The sequence below is a fragment of the Hordeum vulgare genome, chromosome 5H (genome assembly GCF_904849725.1).
Source record: "Hordeum vulgare subsp. vulgare chromosome 5H, MorexV3_pseudomolecules_assembly, whole genome shotgun sequence".
Classification (NCBI taxonomy): domain Eukaryota; kingdom Viridiplantae; phylum Streptophyta; class Magnoliopsida; order Poales; family Poaceae; genus Hordeum; species Hordeum vulgare.
In genome coordinates this window covers 546,892,533-546,914,076 of record NC_058522.1, presented here as the reverse complement: position 1 = coordinate 546,914,076, position 21,544 = coordinate 546,892,533, and the positions used below count along the sequence as shown (strand labels likewise).

The 21,544-nt window shown below is 44.3% G+C and overlaps 1 protein-coding gene across 1 annotated transcript; it reads right to left on the bottom strand.

The window, feature by feature from the left end:
- Positions 1-6,413: 6,413 nt before the first annotated feature.
- On the bottom strand, positions 6,414-7,908 carry LOC123452691 (tuliposide A-converting enzyme 1, chloroplastic-like). The gene has a single exon (XM_045129398.1). It carries the CDS (start codon positions 7,789-7,791, stop codon positions 6,790-6,792), a length of 1,002 nt encoding a protein of 333 aa, XP_044985333.1. The 5' UTR covers positions 7,792-7,908; the 3' UTR covers positions 6,414-6,789.
- Positions 7,909-21,544: the final 13,636 nt, after the last annotated feature.

Here is a 21,544-nt window from a genome sequence, read left to right as displayed (position 1 = left end):
CCGGCTGCTTGATGCGTTCTGGCCGGCCGAAGCTTTTGGCCAACAGACGCATGTACAACAGAACCAAGCAGATGGATCGAATCTGTGGAAGCTAGCTAGACGTACTTGATCGATTTTATCTCAGCGTAACACACAGGCGATTTTAATGGCTAAACATGGCCATGTCGAACCTGTTGTTTTTCTATTGCTTTTGATCTTCTCTGGTTGTTTACAAGGGGTCTTGTATGGCTGTATATATAGCAGCCAGGACTTCGTACGGGGCTAAGACCTACCCTACTCGGATACATGTTGAAATAGGACTCGGACCCTAGGACACAACCATGTTTAACTCTAATACTTTTACTTATTATGTACAATCTGAAAGAGACCTGAAGAGCATGCACACAAGTTTTGAGGTCTGTGGGGGTCTGCGTATCAGCTACATTCTCTGGTCGTTTTGCCTCTAAGGTAGTCCTGGGCGTGGGCAGCCCGGCCCGGCTCGAAATCCCGACATCCGGGCCAGGCTCGGGCTCAGCTTTTCCGCCCGAAGCCCGGCCCTAAAGCCCGGAAATGAACCCGAACAGGAAATTATAAGTATAATATATATTTTAAATATGTTAAAATCATTATTTTAATTTAAAAAAGTGCACTGTTCACTTGTTTCGGGTCGGGTCAGACCGGGCTCGGGCTTGAGATTTTGCTGCCGGGCTTTCCAAAGCCCGGCCCGAACCAAGATCGGCCCGGCAAATGCCCAGGTGTACTCTAAGGCATGCCAGCACACGCAAATGGGAGAGAATCTACAATAGTTTTACTTGAAGCTTTTACATAAAATGTAAGAAATGTTTGTATATATATATACATTTTCTAAGTCAACGTAATCTATATGCTATATTGTTGTGAAAATTAAGAATAAAAATACCTCTCAACGGGGAAATAAGAAAATCTTGGGAAATACAAAAGGAAAGAGCTATATGGGCATGTATCGGCGGGTAATAAAAGATAAAAGTAGGATGTCGGTTCACTACTTGACATGCGTTTCACTGAAAAAATTACTTTTGTCCCCCCAAAAAAAACTAAGAAAACTACTTGACCATGGGTCCTAAAATAATCAACTTATGGAAAACAATGCTGCTAAGCATTGCCTACAGAGCACACAAGGTTCACTCATTTTGCTTCGTATGTAGACTCCTCGTGAAATATCTTAAAAGACTTATATTTAAGAACGGAGGGAATAGTTGATATTCTTGACCTAACAGATTTCTGCGCTTTTATTAAAACTTGATGGTGCGTTCTTCGTCGTTAATGGATTGTCAATCTATAACTAATCAGTTCTCTATAAAGTGTTGCGACGGTTAGGAAATGTAACCTACTACTCACTTGTCTAAGAAAAATTGGCATGTGAGAAATTAAGTCGTTGTCAAGAAAACTTGATATGTTTCCTTTCTGCCACAAGTACGCCTAAATATCCATCCAACACAACTATATACTCCCTCCATCTTAAAATAAATATCGTTATTTTAATATAAAATTTATACTAACTTAATACTAATTTTGCATCATTTATTTTGGAACAGAGGAAGTATATAAAAAAAGAGTCATCGCCACCAACATGTGAGGCTCCTCCGTCTAGCGTGCGGTGTTCGGCGCTCGTTGTTCCCTGGCGGCTTGCCATTATGCTCTCATGCCTGAGACTGATATTCCATCCATACCGATACTCAACTACCAAGATGAATTTCTCGGCAACAGAAGAACAATAGTAATAAGCTGAACCAACTCAAGATGCATGTACATTGCCTCGCTGGCTTCAGGCAATTGATCATAAAAGATGTTGCTTTTAGTTTTCTCTATCTATGTAAGATCGCCGCACGCTACGTAAGCTGCACCTAGACTCACCCAGATGACCTTGGGCGTGTGTCAAAGAAGCGAGAAGCACGGAGGCGGGCCAGTACTTGTTTTCCACATGGTGCACGACTATTGGAAAATGAAGAGTGAATTCCATTCTGTACCCCCTATTTTGACATTTTTAACACTAGTTACCCCATTTAACAGGATTTCATTCGGTTTGCCTCATTTGGCAAAAGTGTTGCCATAATTTATTTAAAATTTTGTGAGCGTTTTGATCGATGGGTCTCAATTTTAATATCCAACTGGCATGTCTCATCAACAGTGGCGGAGCTAGCGTGTAGTCATGGTGGGCCATGGCCCACCCAAAATTTAAAGAATTTTATTTTAATATGTACTTATTTAGCCTAAAAAATCTGGTTGAGTTTTTTTCCTCAGATGTGCACACCCTCCAATTCTCTCCTGGCTCCGCCACTGCTCATCACTGAGGTTTTTTCTCATGGTTTTTCTACACACATGAACCATATCGCCTGCCTTCTCATGACCGGTCAGGCTCAACAGAGCAGCTCGCCGGATGGCCCACCACACTATCCTTTATTGTTCATGACACGCATCGCTCGCATTCCAATCACACGCACAATCCTGCCATGGTTTGACCAAAAATCACTGCCTCATTTGTTAGGAGGGGAAGGACAAGGTAGGGGACGAGCGGCATGCAAAACTTTAAGGCATGGCTACTGGCAATCGTCGGAGCCAGTATGACAATCTTCTCCCCTCCCATGCATGGCTCCATCCTCTGCTGCTCAACCCAGGTGGTTATGTTTTTATGGCTAGATTTTCTCTCAATCCGAGATGCATATTTGATAGGTTTAGGCTCCTTGTTTCCGGTTCGAAGAAGTATGGTGATGAGATGACTGTACTTCATAAGCATGGCATGATCCCTGAATAAATTGTAGGAGAAATTGTTATTGATATAATCATGTATGTTTTTCTACAACATTGTCATGTACGACCCTAAGTATGCATGATTATGTAGATCAGATTAAAACTGATGTGTAAATATACTACTTCAACTAACTTTGATGCATGTACATATCTAAATACTAGTCAAGTGGCAAATATGTTGACCGGTAGTGAGTCAGTATATATTTCCCAAGCTGCTCTGGTGCCATCATATCGAGCCTGAACGGTCAGGAGAATGTAGGGATATACGGTTCGGCATGTAGAAAAATCATCAGAAAAAATCCGCCGATATGGCATATGCCAGTTGGACCGTACAATTGGAACTTATAAGTCAGAGAACATATAAAATTTTAAACAGTGTAAATGACAACACATTTGTTAAATTAGGTAAAACGAATGAAAAACCGTTAAATGAGGTAATTAGTGTCAAAAATGTCAAAACAGGAGTAAAACCGGAATTCATTCAAAAATGAAAATGAGACAGGCGTTGTAAAATAAATAAGTACACTATACACACTGCTATCTATGGTGCGACTGTGCGAGAGAATGCACAGGCCTAAGCATCGGAACTACTTCCTCCGTTACTAAATAAGACTTTTTAGATATTTCATTAGGAACTACATACGAGACAAAATGAGTCGATCTATATTTTAAAATGTGTTTATATACATACGTATGTAGTCTTCTAATGAAATCTTTAGAAAAGCTTATATTTAAAAATGGAGGGAGTAAAACCTAGTTCAAAGCCTTGAGTGATTGATACATTAGTGGGTGGCAAATGGAATAACATATCTATCTGCATGTCTGGGCCGGATCCATACTTGACGGACATGGTGCATTCTTCGTATTGGACATCTATGCCTTAAAACCTTATGATACTGGTTGTAGGAAACCATAAAGCGTACAAAGACAGGAAAGTGCACTTCTACACCCGAGCTCAAATGAGCTCCGGTGAACGGTAAATTCGCAAAATGTTTTTAAAATGTTCAAAAAAATCTGAATTTTTTCTACAACAAACTTTGACAAATGTTTTAGTAGCTTGCAAAATTTCAGCACGAAATCACATTTTTTGAAGTCGTGGCAAAAAAACAAAATTAACAATCCAAAATGCTTTGAAAGTAGCATTTTCAAAGTTTTGATTTTTTTTTTTGCCACGGCTTCCACAAATGTGATTTCATGATGAAATTTTATGGACACTTAGAATATTTGTTAAAGTTTGCTTTAAAAAATCTGATATTTTTAAACATTTTTACAATATTTTTCGAATTTACTGTTCACACGAGCTCATATGAGCTCGGGTGCAAAAACATCACGTCCACAAAGACACCTTAACAATATTTTGAGAGCAGCTACTCGAGTTGAAGAGCTGCTACAGAAGCTAGAGTTTTTTTTTTGGCGGGTAAAAGAAACTGAAGCTGAAGAGAGTTGTTTTATACATCTTGCAACGTTTATGGCTAAGTGGGAATGAGAGAATAAGCTGAAGCATTGACTTGCAGAAGCGAGCACGACACGGTCACCAACTCATGTTGCAACATGGAAGAAACACAAGGATTATTACCAATCAAATGGCAGCCAACAGCTAAGCAAAGGTATATTTCCATGTGAAGCCAGCTGGCTAAGCAGAGGAAATAAAACAAGGAGACAAATTTTGCTTAACGGTTCAAGCAAATGAACTTGAAATGAGCTTTCAACTCTAGTCTCTAGCTAGTATACTAAAGTAAGTGGCGAGCGGAGCTTAAAACTGTACAGCTATAAATAAAATTAGTGAGTATATACAATGTAGACTACATACGGGGCGAAATGAATGAATATATACTTTAAAATATAACTATATACTCCCTCCGTTCCTAAATATAAGTAGTTTTAGAGATTTTATTAGGAGGCTACATACGGAGCAAAATGAGTGAATCTCATTCTAAAGTATGTCTATATACATCCCTATGTAGTATCCTAATGAAACCTCTAAAAAAACTTATATTTAGGAACGGAGGGAGTACATCCGTATGTAGTCCGTAGTGGAATCTCTTAAAAGGCTTATAGAAACGGAGGAAGTAGTATTTTGTCTTTTTGAGTCGGTCAGCTGGGTCGGTTAACCGTAGCTCGCCAAAGAAGAAGAAAATCTATAGCGCTGTGCACGAGTTTCGGTGGCAAGCCATGTGGGGATGTCGAGTCCATTCAACAGACAACAGGGGCGAGTATACATTCTGAATCTAGCTGATGCACCAACACCTGAATTCTGAACAATGGGCAAACAACACCAACACAAATTCTGAATTCTGATATTGAGCTGAACCATTGACTTGCAGAACCGAGCACGACATGGTCACAAACTCATGGTGCAACATGTTGTTCAAAAAAAAACTCATGGTGCAACATGTATTAACAATCAAATGGCAGCCAACAGATATGCAAAGGTACCTTTACATGTGAAGCCAGCTAGACAAGCAGAGGAAATGCAACTAGGAGACATAACTTTTTTCTGAACGAACTTGAAATGTTCTCTTTCAAGTGTTAACTTGCCATTCTTGCGGCAAAGGGCCTAGTGCCAAATAGGCAAGCAGAAATTTTCAGAAAGTGGTACATGTATAAAATAAAATTAGTGAAGAGAAAATAATTCCTGACCTTTGAACTCCGACATACGTATGCTGCAAATAAAACCTTGGGTCCAATACAACAGGCATACTATCCTCTAACAATTCTGATACAGTAACCATGCAAGAAACAATGGTGATTCCTTCCAAGTTCCAACCATAACCCCAATTCTGAATTCTGAACAATGACCAAACAATGCGAACGCAAATCTTAATTCTGAACCCGGAAAGCAAAAGCAGCGTCCACAAACGGAACAATGAAGCTGCGCCTATTTCCGGAGTTCCCAAGTATACATGGTCAATACCACTAACCCAACTGCCGAGCATGTTACACGCACTAGGGGGCAAAGGTTTGAAGCTAGCTGAACTATGGCCCAAACCAAAGGAATATCTTCACTCTAAGAGGTATTTTGAGACTTGTTTTATATATCTTGCAACATTTCTGGCTAAGTGAGGATGAGCTGAATCATTGACTTGCAAAACCGAGCACAACATGGTCATGGACTCATGGTACAACATGGAGGACAACAGCTAAGCAAAGCTATCTTTCAATGTGAAGCCAGGTAGGTTGAGGAAATGTAACAAGAACAAGGAGACAGAACTATCCTTTGCTTAATGCTTCGAGCAATGAACTTGAAACGTTCTCTTTCTAGTGTAACTTGCCGTTCTTGTAGCAAAGCACCAAGGCAGTAGAGTTCAGCAAACAGGCAAGCAGCAATTTCAGATACTTGTACAGCTATAAATAAAATTATTGATGGGAAAAGAATTTCCTGAACTTTGTACGTACACTGGAAAGAAAACCTTGAGTCCAATCCAACAAGTATACTATCATCATCTGGACTGATCTGTATGACATGATGACAGTACTATCCTCCAACACTTCGGATACAGTACCCATGCCTACAACAATGGTGATTCCCCTTTCATCCGTAGGCATGCTAAGCGGAGGAAATGGAACAAGGCGGCAGGATGAACTTGAAACGCTGTAACTTGCCATTCTTGAGGCCAAGCCCCTAGTGCCATACAAGCAAGCAGCGATTTCAAAAACTTGTGCATGTATAAATAAAATTAGTGAAGAGAAAAGAACTCCTGAACTTTGAACGCCAAAGTACATATACTGCAAAGAAAACAATGGGTCCAATACAACAAGTATACTACTAGTATCATCTCTGTATGAAACTATGAATGTACCATATACCCTCCAACAATTCTGATACAGCCATCCATTGTCACAAACAATGGCGATCCCCTTCCATCCGTAAACCCAATACCTGAATCCTGAACAATGGGCAAGCAGCACCAACACAAATCTGAATTCTGAACCCGAAATGTTAAAGCAGCATCCATGAACTGAACGATGATGCCGCACTTATTTCCCGATTTCCTGAGTATACATGGTGAAGAGACGATGCAATCAATGGTTGAGGAACTCGGCGATGACCTTGTCCTGGGCGACGGCCTCCGGGCAGAGAGGCTCGAGGAGGTGGAAGGTGTGCCCCTTCCCCGGCGCCTGCCATATGTCGGCCTCCCCGCTCCACCCGCTGGCCCTGAGCCGGTCGTAGTAGGCGCGGCCGCGGTCGCGGAGCACGTCACCCTCGCCGATGCACACCAGCACGCGCCGGCATGCCAGGGCCTCGAGCCCCGGCGCGCCGTCCACGAACGGGTTGATGAGCGGGTCGTCTTCCCCGGTGGTGGTCGGGCACATGACGCGCCACAGGCTGGCCAGGCTCTCCCGCGCCGCCGGGTCCAGGTCGTCGGAGGCCACCTTGTCGGTGCCGAGGAAGTAGGGGTGGATCATGAGGAGGCCGTGGATGGTGGCGCCGTGGGCCAGCCCCTCCGCGCCCGCCCGCATCGCGACGTGGTGCGCGATGTTGGCGCCGGCGCTCTCGCCGCCGAGGTAGAGGCGGGCGAAGTCGGCGTGGTTGGCGAGCCAGGGCTCAAAGCCCGCGGCGGCGGGGGCGGCGTGGGAGACGACCCAGGCGAGCGCGTCCCAGGAGTCGGCGTAGGCGGCGGGGACGGGGTGCTCGGGCGCGAGGCGGTACTCGACGGAGACGACGAGGACGCCGGCGAGCGCGGCGAGGTTGTTGAAGTAGGCGTGGAAGGTGGGGTTGAAGGCGGAGCCGAGGCAGAAGCCGCCGCCGTGGTAGTAGACGAGGACGGGGAGCTTGGGTTTGTCGGCGGACGGGTCGATGCGGGGGAGGTAGAGGCGCGCGGAGACCTCGGGGGAGATGACGCGGTCGCGGGAGGCGACCCCGGTGGTGGCGTCGGCGGAGACGTCGTCGGAGGCGGCGACGAACTCGGAGCCGAAGTAGCGCTCGACGCGGTTCTTGTAGATGCGGATGCAGGGCATGGACTCGTAGACGATCTCGTCGTCGGCGGCGGGCGCCGGAGCCGGGGTGGGCGCGGCGGCGGCCATCGCGCGCGCGGTGAGATCTGGAGGAGGACGGGGCGACGGTGGTGGTTGGGACTTGGGGTGGGTAGACTTTTGCTTTGCGTTGCTCTGGTCAGGTAGAAATGGCTCTGCCAGCGCCTAGAGCTAGGATGGATGGCGTTGATTGGCTACTTAACTTGAGGCAGAGTTGATTGGTTTCATAGTTTAATTAATCCAGATTAGTTGTAGAACATGGATGAGTTCTGAATTTTCTTGGTGGCAAGAAGGGTTCTTGATCCTGATCTGGTTGCCCAAAATTGATTGGTCGCGTAGTATAATTAATTGTTGGTCAAATGTGTGAAAGATGGTGTTTCTTTAGCCCGAAATGGATGCAATTTGCTCCTTCCTTCCGTCAACATTCTCCTGAAGCCATTTCAAAAAAAAAAAAAATGGAAACCTCGAAGCCAATTCTTGGATCTAGAGAACACTGTTTAGTTGTTTCGTGGGAATGCAGCAAACGCGATGGTGGAGGGAGCTCATGCTCATCTGCTCGTCCAAGATTCTCATACACAAGGCGTATATGCTCTGCCTCTGAACTCACCAAAATATGCAGAGTCAAACAAGAACACGTCGCCCCTGTTGTCTGTTGAATGGACTCCACATCCCCATATGGCCTGCCACCGAAACTCGTGCACAGCGCTATACATTTTCTTCTTCTTTCGCGAGCTACGGTTAACCGCCCCCAGCTGACCGACTCAAAAAGACTAAATACTACTTCTTCTGTTTCAAAATAAGTAACTTAAAATGACTTAACTTTATACAAAAGTTAATATAAATTTAAATTATGTTTAAGTCACTTATTTTGGAACGAAAATAATACTACCGTCGTTCGCAATTATTATTACTTTTTACATATTTTAATATTAAATTATCTACGGATCAAAATGAATGAACGAACTCACTAAAATACTTTGTATATGCTATATCCGAATCTGAAATAAAAAGTTAGAGCACCTTATATTTGTGAACGAAGGGAGTATCAAAGAACCGCGTATGATCTGAAATAAAAAAGTTAGACCTTTTCTCCTTCCTATAATTTTGCTCAAATTCTCAGGAGCTTGAAATCCCAAGCGTATAAAGTAACTACTAGACATTTTAGAATGACCCTTGTTACTTCATGAGATCCAGGTTCCTAGAAGATTTCTCCCGAAGCCAACCATTCCCAAAATATGAAATCGATCATCTTCGTATGCCCTAGCAATAAGGCGCTACGCCAAATTCATGTACAAAAGATATAAGCACTGACGGCGCCACCGGTATCGAGAGGGTATGGTTTCAAAGCGACATGAAAAGGCTGGTCGCCGGGGAAGACACATTTGTGTAGTACTCCCTCCGTTCCTAAATATAAAACCTTTTAGAGATTGTACTATAAACTATATACGGATGTACATAGACATATTCTAGAGTATAGATTCACTCATTTTGCTCCGTATGTAGTCTCCTAATGAAATACCTAAAAAGTCTTATATTTTGAAACGGAGGGAGTAATATATATGTCGAGGGAGTATGATTTTGTTATTTGTGATTCTTGTCTTAGAACGCGCAAACTTATTTGGACTATCCCTCTGGATTGATGAATGAGCACGACCAGTCTTGTACCCTTAAATATAAATGGGGGGATATATCGATCGATGGAGGGATACTAAGGACATGATAGGGAAGTGGATGTTGGGTGAGAAAAGTGATGGATTCATACGATCACAAATTTACTAGTACTAGTTCGTAGCTTCTGTTGTGTACCTCTTTTGCATGAAGTGTTCATGGTAGATTGTTGGTCAAGTATTATTTTGTTAGTCAAGTACTATTCTTTTGAGTAGATAGGTACTACACCGTTGTACTCCATCCATTCCTAAATATAAGTCTTTTAAGATATTTCACCCATCCATTCCTAAATATAAGTCTTTTAAGATATTTTACTAGGAGTCTACATACGGAACAAAATGAATGAATCTACAATCTAAAGTATGTCTATATACATCCGTATGTAGTCCACTAGTGGAAACTCTTAAAAGACTTATATTTAGGAACGGAGGGAGTAGAATAGTAGCTCCCTCCGTTCCAAAATATAAGACCTTTTAGAGATTTCATTAGGAGACTATATACAGAGCAAAATGAGTGAATGTACACTCTAAAATATGTCTATACACATCTGTATGTAGTTTATAGTGCAATCTCTAAAAGGTCTTATATTTAGGAACGGAGGGAGTATAAAAGATTCAATTGTTGATGATAGTATGTCTGCCATCCGTCATTTCTGATCATTGGATATGCATCTAGCGACTATGAAGTAAGTTGTCGCATGTTTACAACAATAGTTCACTTCTCTGCTCTAATTTGCAGAAAACCCCTTAATAACCTGAAACCAACCACATCTCTCCCTCATCTCATCAAAACAACCCGACGAATATATTTTGAGTGAAACGTAATGTATTTGTATTGATAAATTTATATTAAAACTAGTGTTTTTTTTCAAGTTTGAGCACAAATATTAAACTATTTTGGATCAGTTGCAACGCACGATCACATTGCTAACTTTACCAAACATGAGATATCTTGATCAAGACGCCTCCTCATCCCAAAGATCCAAACATCGCCACCACCTCTACCTCCACCATAGATCGGTTCCCCCTCCTCCGGCCGGTCTTGACGATGGCAGGAGGGGTGGGGAACCCGATCTATGAGTGGAGTTCTTAGTAATAGTAGTGTTTTCATTAGATTGGTTTAGAGTTCTGGTAGTCGTCTTCTTCTTTGGGGATGACATCGTCTACAATAAATAATCTTCGTCCCTTCGTTCGACGACGAGATCTTCTTCCCAACGTCAATGGTGGTGTTGGAAGATTAAATTTGTCTAGGTATGGTCCTTCAGATCTTGGTGCGCCAGATCAATTTTAGATTTTTGTTTCTCATGGTCGTTGCGAGGAGGATTGTCATTGCAATATCTGTCCCGGCTGCTATGTTCTCGACAATGGTGATTCATACTCTCGACTTCCAGCGACGTCGACCTGGTTGTTCGGTATTTTGTCCCTGGTGTTGGTACTCTTGTCGATGTTGGTTGAATACTTTAGGGTGTGTTTGGTAGCATTTCCGTTTTGATTATTTTGATACAATTTTTTTTTGAAAATATGATTATTTTTTAATTTAAAATTTCAAAATTCCAAACATTTTTTGAAAGTTTTAACAAAATTTGAATTTTGGTACTTTTTTGAAAATTTTAACAAAATTATAAATATGTACAGTTTATGCAAATTTTAAGAAAATTTGAAAATATGGATATTTTTGTAAATTTGAAGAAATTTTGAATATTTGAACATTTTTTGGTATTCTGAATATTTTCTGAAAATTAAATTATTTTTTAGAAATTCTAAACATTTTTTTAAACACATTGTCGCTCTCTTCGCTCAAGCATGCTGAACAGCAAACGACTGTTGGAATGTTCTCTCTTCGTGCATGATAAGAGGGTATTTGGACTGAGTTTGTGCATGTTGAGGATACCCTGTGCAGGCTACCAAACATCCAAAAATGGGTCGAGAAGAGAACTTATAAGCTCATGCAGCCTTTATGCACTCTATCAAACACACCCTTAATGGTTGTGTGCGTGCATCACGGTCTTGGCATTGTGGCTCAAATTAAACGATGTGAGAACCCTCGTTGGTATTTACAGGTTTGTGATTTGATACTTCTGTTATGTTCCTACAACTGCATTTAGAAAAGTACAAGATTGTGTCATGAAAAAAGAAAGAGTTTTAAGATCATCTCGAAGGTTTACTCCTTTCTTTTAGACTTTATTTTGTAACCGTTATAGTCAGCTCATGTATCTCTATCATATACAATTTCGTACTATAATATATCATGGTATTGATTGTGGAAAAAAAAACATGAGCTATCTTTGTCGTCGTTTAGCTTGATACATCAAATTTTATTTACATGGCGTGAAACTAATGGAAGGAAAGGCTGAATCCTGTCTTTTCAAGCTATCTGGTTGAGATGTGCTTTGAGCTTAGTGCTACCCTGGCCTACCAGCTGGTGCACGCAAGAGGCAATGTACATGCATCTTATCCCTCAAATGGATGTATGCGGCATCATACTAGATACATCCTCCTTTGAACGACAACTAATATGGATCAAAAGGAATAGAGAATAGTGAACTTCAAAAACTATAGAGCCATCATCTGCATGTGCCCTCTCCCGGTCCAATGTGCAGATGGAAGTCTCCATGAAGGTGACATAGACCTCTGATGGTACAAAAATCGGAGTGGGGGGGGGGGGGGGGGACGGGTGGAGAGGGTGGATTTTTTTTCACTGTTTTGATTCTAGGGGTGTAAGTTAATCACGTAACGAACTCGTTTGGAAAGAATTTTACGTTTTGACCCTTTTGGAAACGTCATAGGCCGTGGTGTTGCAGGCCTTATGCCAAACGCCAGTCTACTGGACGTTGCAGGCCTCATGTGCAACGCCAGTCTACTGGACGTTGCAGGCCTTAGCAGAAACGCCAAAGAGGCTGACATAGCAGGCCTCATAAGTAACTGCCCCGCGCGCCCCTTCGTCCACCTCTAGTTCTTTCCTTCTTCCTCCACGAAAAAGCTCTCCCTCCTCCTTCAGATCCCCCCCTTCGATCTCCCTCCTCCCTCAACCGTTTTGTTGGTTCTTTGGGGCAAATCGAAGAGGCCGGTAAGCTCCTCCAATCCCTCCAATTAGTTCTTGCAATGATTTTGTATTTGTGTAGATTTTTTTTGCACTAGGTGTACGTATGTTTTGAAGTAAAATTTATTTTGTGATTGTTAATAGGTGTAGTTTATGGTGTGTCTAGGTGTAGTTTTTGGTGGCTATATGTATAACCTAGGTTTTGTTCATATTATTCGCATTAGGTTTATGCCTAGGTTTAGTTCATATTATTCGAAGAGGCCGGTAATGATTTTGTTCATATTATGTAGGATGTTTCGGCCCGATAAATATCCGGGTCTGGATGAGTACTACGAGCAGAAGCATCGTGCGGTGCTAGTTGAAAGAGGAGAGGTAATTATGATTGTGTTGATGATTATTTTTATATACTCCATGATTTTTATATTTTGACAAGTTGAGTCAATTAACAAATTATGTGTTCGTTTGTTTAGGTTCCTCCACTACTTCGTTTGAGGGGGCACAACCCGAATGAAACTCTTGTATATGACCCTCGTTACGAGTCTTATTTTAGAAGAATGGATCTTCTTCAATTTGTGCTCAACTTTAAAGGCACACCAACATGGTTGAACGCCACGGCCCTAACAACACTTACGGATCGATGGAGGCCGGAGACACACTCTTTTCACCTTCCTCTTGGTGAGATGAGCATAACCTTGGAGGATATTGCTATGATCACCGGGCTTCCTATCGAGGGCAGGGCTCTTACAGGGAAGGTTAGGGCCGCCGGGTGGCGACAACGGGTTGCAGCATTGGTTGGTGTTGAACCCGAGCCATGGACTGATGAAACTAGGAAGGATCCTAGGCCATCTGGTGTGTTGTTCTCTTGGATACAGAGACATTTTCACAGATGCCCAAAGGATGCTAGTCCGCTTGTTGTGGAGAGGTTCGCGAGAGCTTATCTCGGGAATCTTTTGACCCAAGTGGTGTTTCCGGATGGCACTGGGGACACAGCCTCATGGATGCTCTTGGATCCTCTTCGTGACTGGGATGTTAAGTGGAGTTGGGGTTCGGCGGCACTAGCCTTCCTGTACCGTCAGCTATTTCCGTGACCGGCAACTGACGTGCCCCCTTCAAGACAAAGTCGAAGCACTCAACAAGATTGCTTGTCATGTCGCCATATCTCATGCCTCCTTCGTCACATGCCCGTGACCACTTATATCTCTCATCTATATTCCTTTGTAGGAATTCTTTCCCACCTTCATTTGCCTTCTCATATATTTTTTTCAATCGTTTAGTGAACGACTCAACGGAGAAGGCCACACATGCGGAGTTAAGATCCTTCGCCAGATCTTTGTTCTTACAAGCCCTGTAAAAGTTTGCAACGAAGTGCCTCATGCACCATCGATGGTGAAGCCTCGCATGCCCTGGAATGTGAACATCCATGGCCTTCAATATGCCTTGGTGCCGATCGGATATGATGCATACCTCCCTATTGGGAGGAATCACCGTGCTTCTCACAAGTCTCATGAACCATTCCCAGTTGTCTTGGTTCTCTGCTGACACCAAAGCAAATGCCACAGGCAACACCTAATTATTAGCATCATGTGCCATTGCTATCATTAGTGTGCCCTTGTATTTGCCAGTCAGGAATGTTCCATCTATAGACAAAACCGGACGACAATGCTCAAAAGCTGCAATGCATGGGCCAAACGTCCAAAAGGCACGACGGAACACTCCTTCAATATCTTGGACATAGTGGTACATTCCGGGGATTCTATAGGCCATCGTGCCCAGCAACTGGGGTAGCATGTTGTACGCCTCTTCCCATCCACCGTACAACATTCTAAAAGCGACCTGTTTGGCCTTCCATGTCTTCCCGTACTTGACCTTATATCCAAATCTCTCGAAAACCCAACTCATCAACAACTTCACTTTAATGGTTGGATCCTCAGCTATATGTTTCTGGTATTTATAACCGATGAATTCCGAGGTTAACTGACGGTGTGTCTCTGGTGCTTCATCTGTCGGCGGTGTGCATTGGTGAGTTGCAATGCAACTACTTATCTTCCACATACCATCTTTCATGAGTCTTGAATTGACTTTCCATTTGCATTTTTCTACCTCACATTTCACGGTGTATCGCTTGTGGCAGTCCGAGTAAGCAACTCTGAAAGGCCTGTAGTGCTTGACGGCATACTCACACAACCACATCTTCAATTCTAGAATGTCCTCGAACATCAAACCTTTCTTTAGGTAAGACGTTGAGATCGCGTTGGGTGTGCTACTTGGGAACATTCTAGCCTCAATTGCCTTGCTCATGCCACCGTCGACTAAAGCCTTATCTGCAAGGCTAACATCACAAAACAAGGGAACTTTGTGAACCCTACCGGTGATTTTTGTATACCACTCCGCTTCTTTCTCAGTGAAGCCATCCTCATCCAACTCATTCACCGGGCCTTCATCATCCGACTCATCCACACAAGCACGCTGATAAACAATGTCAGGATCCATGTCATCATGCCTTACTTGAGCCTCTACGTCACCAACAATGTTGTGTTGCCTCTCATACTCTTCGTCGGACTCATGACCATCATCTTTGATCGGTGCACTACCTCCAAACTCATATTGGGGATACTCATTGACTTGCACTTCTACTTTATGCTCAACAATAGGTGCCACACCATTATACGGGCTCAAATCATCTACTATGGGTTGGTTCAAGTCAACATGAAGAGGAGCATTGACCACCGTACTAGCAAACACTTCGAGTGACTTGTCTATCGAGGATGCAACAACCTCCTTGTATGCAACCCAATCCAAATTAGACTTGATAGGCATTGTCTTCATTCGACACTTGTGTGCCGACCCAACATCATATCTTCCTAATAATTCTACTTGGTCACTTGAATCAACCCACTTCAATCTTATCCGAGTTTCTGCCACAACCTCTTCATAAGTAGGACTATCAAGAAATGTCAACACTTCCTCATATTTGTCAACAATAGCAACATTCATGAATGCCTCTTTGTCAACATAATGAATATTCACAATCTTGTCCATCTAAAAAAGGGGACAAAATTACCAATTCTAAGTATAACAAAACAACTAACAAAACATTACCCTAACCATTTGCATCCAAATTAGGCATTAACACAAACCCTAACCCTAAACCTTGTCCATCCAAATTAGGCATAACACAAAATCTAACACTAATCCTAACCCTTGTCCAACCAAACTAGGCATAACCCTAACCATAACACTAAATCTCCTCAATAATAAGAAACCAACCAATACAATGCAACATAAATAGAACACCTAGTGCAAAAAAATCTACACAAATACAAAATCATTGCAAAAACTAATTGGAGGGATTGGAGGAGCTTACCGGCCTCTTCGATTTGCCCCAAAAAACCTACTAAAAGGTTGAGGGAGGAGGGAGATCGAAGGGGGGGATCGTGAGGACAAGGGAGAGCTTTTTCGGGCTAACAAGAACAAGAGGAGAGGAGAAATTGTGGTTGGTGGGCGAGGGGGTCGGGGTGGCAGAATCTAAAGGCAAAAAAACGCCATAGCTACTGGCGTTTCACCTCAGGTCTGCAATGCCATATTAGACATGCGTTTCACCTCAGGTCTGCAACGCCACATTACACAGGCGTTTGAAAGAACGTCTGCAACGCCACAATAGATGGCTTTTCATAACAGGGCTGCAACGCCACGGACTATGGCGTTTCAAAAAAGGGTCAAAACGTGAAATTCTTTCCAAACGAGTTCATTGAGTGATTAACTTGCACCTTAAGGATCAAAACAGTGAAAAAATCCGAGAGGGTGTACCCATATTGGTCATGCAACATGCAGATCATGTCTGCTTCCACTTGGTTCTTCCACGTATACAAGATGTTGCTATTAAGGCGCAATACTTTGATTGTGTTGTTTCGTATTGCAATCTTACAACCCTAAATTTTCATCAAAGTCAAACAATCAACCCCAAACTCTAAAACCGGCTATGAATCAACCCTGGACTCTAAAATCCGAAAATATACCAACCCTTCTTTTCTTAAACCAATTTTCTAGACTGTTCTAACCGGTTTTGAAGAGTTGGCCGCCTACTCAACAGCTAACACAGCCCCTACACCACACAAACATCTAAACCTGCACGTCTACACAAACACAAGCCCCGTGCCGCTCCCGCGAGCGGCCCGGACCCAACCCTGAGTGCCGTCACAGAAAACCACTTCACTGCTCACCCCCCTCACCGTAGCCAGACGGCACCGCCGGGCAAAGCCCGCGAGTGCGTCGGCGGCGGCGTGGCTCTTCTCTCCCTCCTTCGCGGGGCGCTCAGACGGCGCGGGCCAACTCGGTCGCATGGAGGTGCGGTTGCTCGGCGAAGCTTCATCGGCTGGGCGGCTAGGGGCGGGGCCGATTCTCCAGGGCATCGGGCGGCACAGATATGGCGCGGCTCGTTGGCGTGGGCGTCTAGGGTGGTCGTGGCGCATTTAAGGGGCGAGCGACTCGGGTCGGCGCGTGGTTTGCTCGCGCGATGCGGGCGATGGAGGTTAGTCACCGCCGATAGGCGGTGGTGCTGGGGTTCGAGGGTGTGACCAGGAAGGAGAAGACGCTTCCGTGTTGGGGGCTCAAGGCCAAGGGCGCCATGGCTGGGATGTGGCATCGGTACTGCAACACGGTGGGGGCAGGCTGGATCTCGATCCCCTTTTGCATGGGGTGGATTTGCTCAACCCAGTGGATCTGGTGCTGGCTAAAGGTAGATGCGTACCGTGCGGGGCGAAGGAGGCGTGGCGTCGGGATGTGCTGGATGGGCTTGCTCGTGGGTAGGCCAAGGACGCCGCACCATGAGGTGGAGCCGATGGACATCGACCATGGGATTGTACGTTGTGCAGTACTTCGAATCTGCTCGGATTCGGAGGTGTGGTGGAGCTCCGGGCGAAAGCCTTGCCCTGACTTTGGGTCTGTTTCGGCAGCGGCGACTCCATGACGTCGTTCCCTTCTTGAAGGCGTTGTCGTGGAGCTTCATAGCACGGCTCTCTAGGAGAAATGTCTAGCTTCAGCTCGTCGAAGCGCGCGATGTTAGCGGCTACGTCGTTTCCTTCTTTGAGGCATCGCCTTGGAGAGTCGGCATACCACAGTCTGCACGGATCTCTTCGTCGTCGGGGACAGTGGACATCGGGGCCGGGCGGCGGCCCCGAGTGGTTTCTGTTTTCCCGTCGAGATGCCGATCTCAGGAACAAGTGAGTGTCAGCTCTATGAGGTGGGGCTCTATCTCGACATTGATTAGGTGGCATCCTTGTCCCTAAATTTGTCAGAATCGTGACACAAGTCTTAAAATCTTACGACCTTACCATCCAAACTAGCCCCTCCGATTCTACGATTTTGCACATAGAATCTAGGTTTCTGCGATCCTGGTAGTTATGATTCTATGGTTCACTATCCTACCAAAAGAGTTCCGATCCGATTTAGAATCTCGATTCTGACAACTTTGTTTGTCCCGCTTTGGCGGTACGGGTGTCGGCTCGGTCGATGCGCCCAAGAGGGGCGGTCTGACTTTATGTTGGGGCGGCAGCCCCGGATGTGGTGCGACATTCGTGGTTTGCGAGCGGTTGCCCTGAGCAGCGTGGGGTGCAGGCAGCTGGGTAGTGCGACGTTGCTGCATGAGGGGAGCGGTGGTATGTCGGAGCGGCGGGCCGGGAAGGCGCTGCCGGTTGTTTGCGATGGGCGTGACGGAGCGGTGGATGTCGGGGCGGCGGCCCCGAAAGTATCACTATGGCGTCCAGACTTTTGTGGCAACAATGATGGTGGAAGCAAGATCGGCGACGCGACAATGGTTGCGGTAGTCGTCTCTTCTCTCGCGTGTCCATGGTATTGCCTTGGATTGTTTGTTGTTGTGGAGTCGAAGCTGTGGTGGCGGGGCCTGTGGTGTACGATGACTAGCTGCAGGTGGCCCGTTCTGCGATCTTTCGTGGCGCCAGTTCTGCCTGGTTTTTGTTCTTCTGAGTTCTCCGTCAGAGTTGGAGTTGCGTTATCTGACCGCAGGTTGACATGTCGTCGTTTAGGATGGGCTTTGCCCTGTGTGTTTTAGTCTATGGGAGTGATCTTGGCTCTTGTTGTTTTGTTTTTGTCTGATTTTTCATAATTAACTAGACATTTTTTTTTCTGCTTAACCTGTTTGGAACCGCAATAGATTATAATAATTTGGATTATGAGATAGATTATATAATCTGGTTTATAAAAATAATCTAGGTGGGCATGTTTGGAGGCCAGATTATATAAACCGTAATCCAGGTTTTATATTGTGCAATGACATGTTTGTCCTCTGTTTTTTAGCTGCAAAGGTAATAATTTAGGTGGACATGTTTGGAGGACGGTGGCGGTGGCAGTAGGTAATTATCTCCAAGTTTCCAAGGATAATGGATCATTAGTAATCCATAATCTGATTTTAGCCGGGTAGAGTAGATTATAAGTTTTTAATAATCTGGTCATCTAATTTTTATAAGCTGTAATATAATCTGAGCTGTTTGAAGACATAATTATAAAAATTGGATTATATAATTTTAGTGGTTCCAAACAGGACCTAATAGATGAATCAATTTTTGCATGGTTTAAAGAAACCCTGCACGTCTGTATGTTCATTTCCCCACCCCTACAGCATCTGTCACCCAGCCCAGCCGCCACCTGGACGCCACCATCCCAACCCGACCTGCCTCCGCCACCTCCTACAGCGGCTACTCGCGGCGCCGCCACACTAACGTTTGCCCCAGGTTCTCTTCTCTTCCAACTACCACATCTCGCACGCGTCGCCATACATGGTGGGGCGATTGAACACATCCACACCAAGATCCTGCAGCTCGAGCTGTTCTGCAGTGTGCGGCACAACATGTCCTCTAGGAACTCGAGATTGAGATCCACAACACCATTGGGCTTCTGATTACTGGGGAGAATGCCAAAGTACATGCTGTTGGGATTAATCTTCACTTGTAACAAACTAAGAGATAAGCGTGAGCTAAACCTCCCACGTATATATGCACTGATCGGGGGCATCAAACCAACGATTTGGTCTCGGTCCCGTCTTGTTATGTTATGCTCTAAATAGAGTAACTTCAGACGAGCGAACGGAGCGAGACCCGTTACTGGTAGGCTTGGACCGAAACGGAACGGTATTGACTCACTTGTGTTTATAACCTTTCCCGATATAGTGAAGTTCGTTAGCTGGTGTCTGTGGTTTTTTTCCCTTCATCTTGAAGGTGTTTTCTGCATGTAGATTTAGTTTTTCATCATTTGATTTACGTGTTGTATCTCTAACACGTTTCCGTTCAATTCATAAAGATTATTAGGCATGGTGCTCTCGAATGTTTACGATGAACTAGCCGTCCGGTGCATGTAAAAATAGACGAGATGCAAAATTTTGTTTTCCAATGCATCAAAGCTTAATTAGGACGTACGATCGCTAATCACCAGGGATTATAACGCGTCATACGAATTGGTTCACACGGGGATACCTACACAACATGCTTATCTTCAGTGCACTGACTGTTGTGCTTTGAAGGAGCCATCACGGTTTGACGTGCAGTCGACAACGACGAAGAAGTCTAGGACTAACAGCGAATCCGAGCAGCTTCCCAGGGTCGCGGGTCGCCGCGGGTTGCTGGCTCCGCCCTTCTCCATCCGGGGTGGTACTGAGAAGGCGAACGTAGGATAAACGAGGCCAGCCTTCTTCCTTTTCTTTGCTTCACTGGGATGTATCGGTCATTCCTTCTTCTGCAATGAATCACAGCAGATCTCCTGCTGTCTTTAAAAAAACTCAGCCATTCCGGTGCCTTCCATTCGAACGATACGCTGGAAAAAGTTTTTGGTCAAGCATGCACACAGCCAAACCAGCAAGCCAAGACGATTCTTTACTGAAGGGTTATCGTCTTCTGAAGATAGCAAGATAAGATATCTGGATTATAATTTATAGAAACGCCTTCATGGCCACATGTGTCGTTCCGAGGGCACATGAACCTGCCAGCTAGCATAATCGAATTATTGGTACAGCATGTGGGTTAACTCAATATGCTATCCAGGCAATTGTGACATTTTTTTATCTTCCTCCTGTGCCTTTTAGATGTGGTAACTTGGTTTCGGTTCCGAGCAAAAAAAAAGGAATATTTGCAATATCCAAGCGAAAAATGTATGAAAAAAAAGTTATCGTGTACGCGCACTCCCTTATCAAATTTGTTGCATTTCATTCTTCTGTATCCAAAGTTCTTAGGGCATCTTCAACGTTGCCCCGCAAATTTGTTTTTGTAACAGTCCTGACATGGATGCGGGAGCCGGTCATCCAACGTTACACGGATACATGTGAAACCACATTTTAGCAACGAAATTTATGCAAGCCCGATGAAATTCATTAAAGTCCTGATATAAAATAGCACAAATCATCCATACACAACATGCTACCCACACAATTGTGACATTTCTCTATCTCCCTCCCGTGGCTTTTAATGGTTGTAACTTGGTTTCGTTCCTGGTCCTATATGGGTGATCTGGAGAACAGTGGGTTTGTGTCTTGGGCACTGTATTACGCCCAAGCACTCTATGGCAATACTTTTCCTGGTCTTGTATTTTTTTACTTGATGGTGAATTTTTTTATACCTTTGGTTTAGCCGCGATATGCTGGGCTATCTAGAATAGTCGAAATCGAGCTACATTCGAGCAAAAAAAGTTGAAGACTCCTTTTTATGTGGTCTTCTCTGTTTGTGGTTTTCTTACTTACTGGACAGGTTTGATGAGTGGAGCTAATTGTGATGCAATGGAGTCGTGGAACCAAGATGCTCAGAACCAATTAATACATCAACTATGATGAGGATCTGCGCAGCCTCAGTTGACGCGAAGATGGCTTCATGCATGCATTCCTGGCTGCTGCTTTCAGAAACTTCCTTGTTCTTGGACTGTATTCTGTTGATGTTGGCTTCTGCGTGAGCTTTTGCTGTTTGCTCAATTGTGAGCCTTTGGTTCTGACTGGCGCCATTTTGTTATTCTGGACCATGTTCCGTTTAGGATAGTTGGTTCCATAGGTGTTGTTAGGTTTTCATCACATGGTAAGCTGTTCGATGATGAGTGCTTGTGGTGG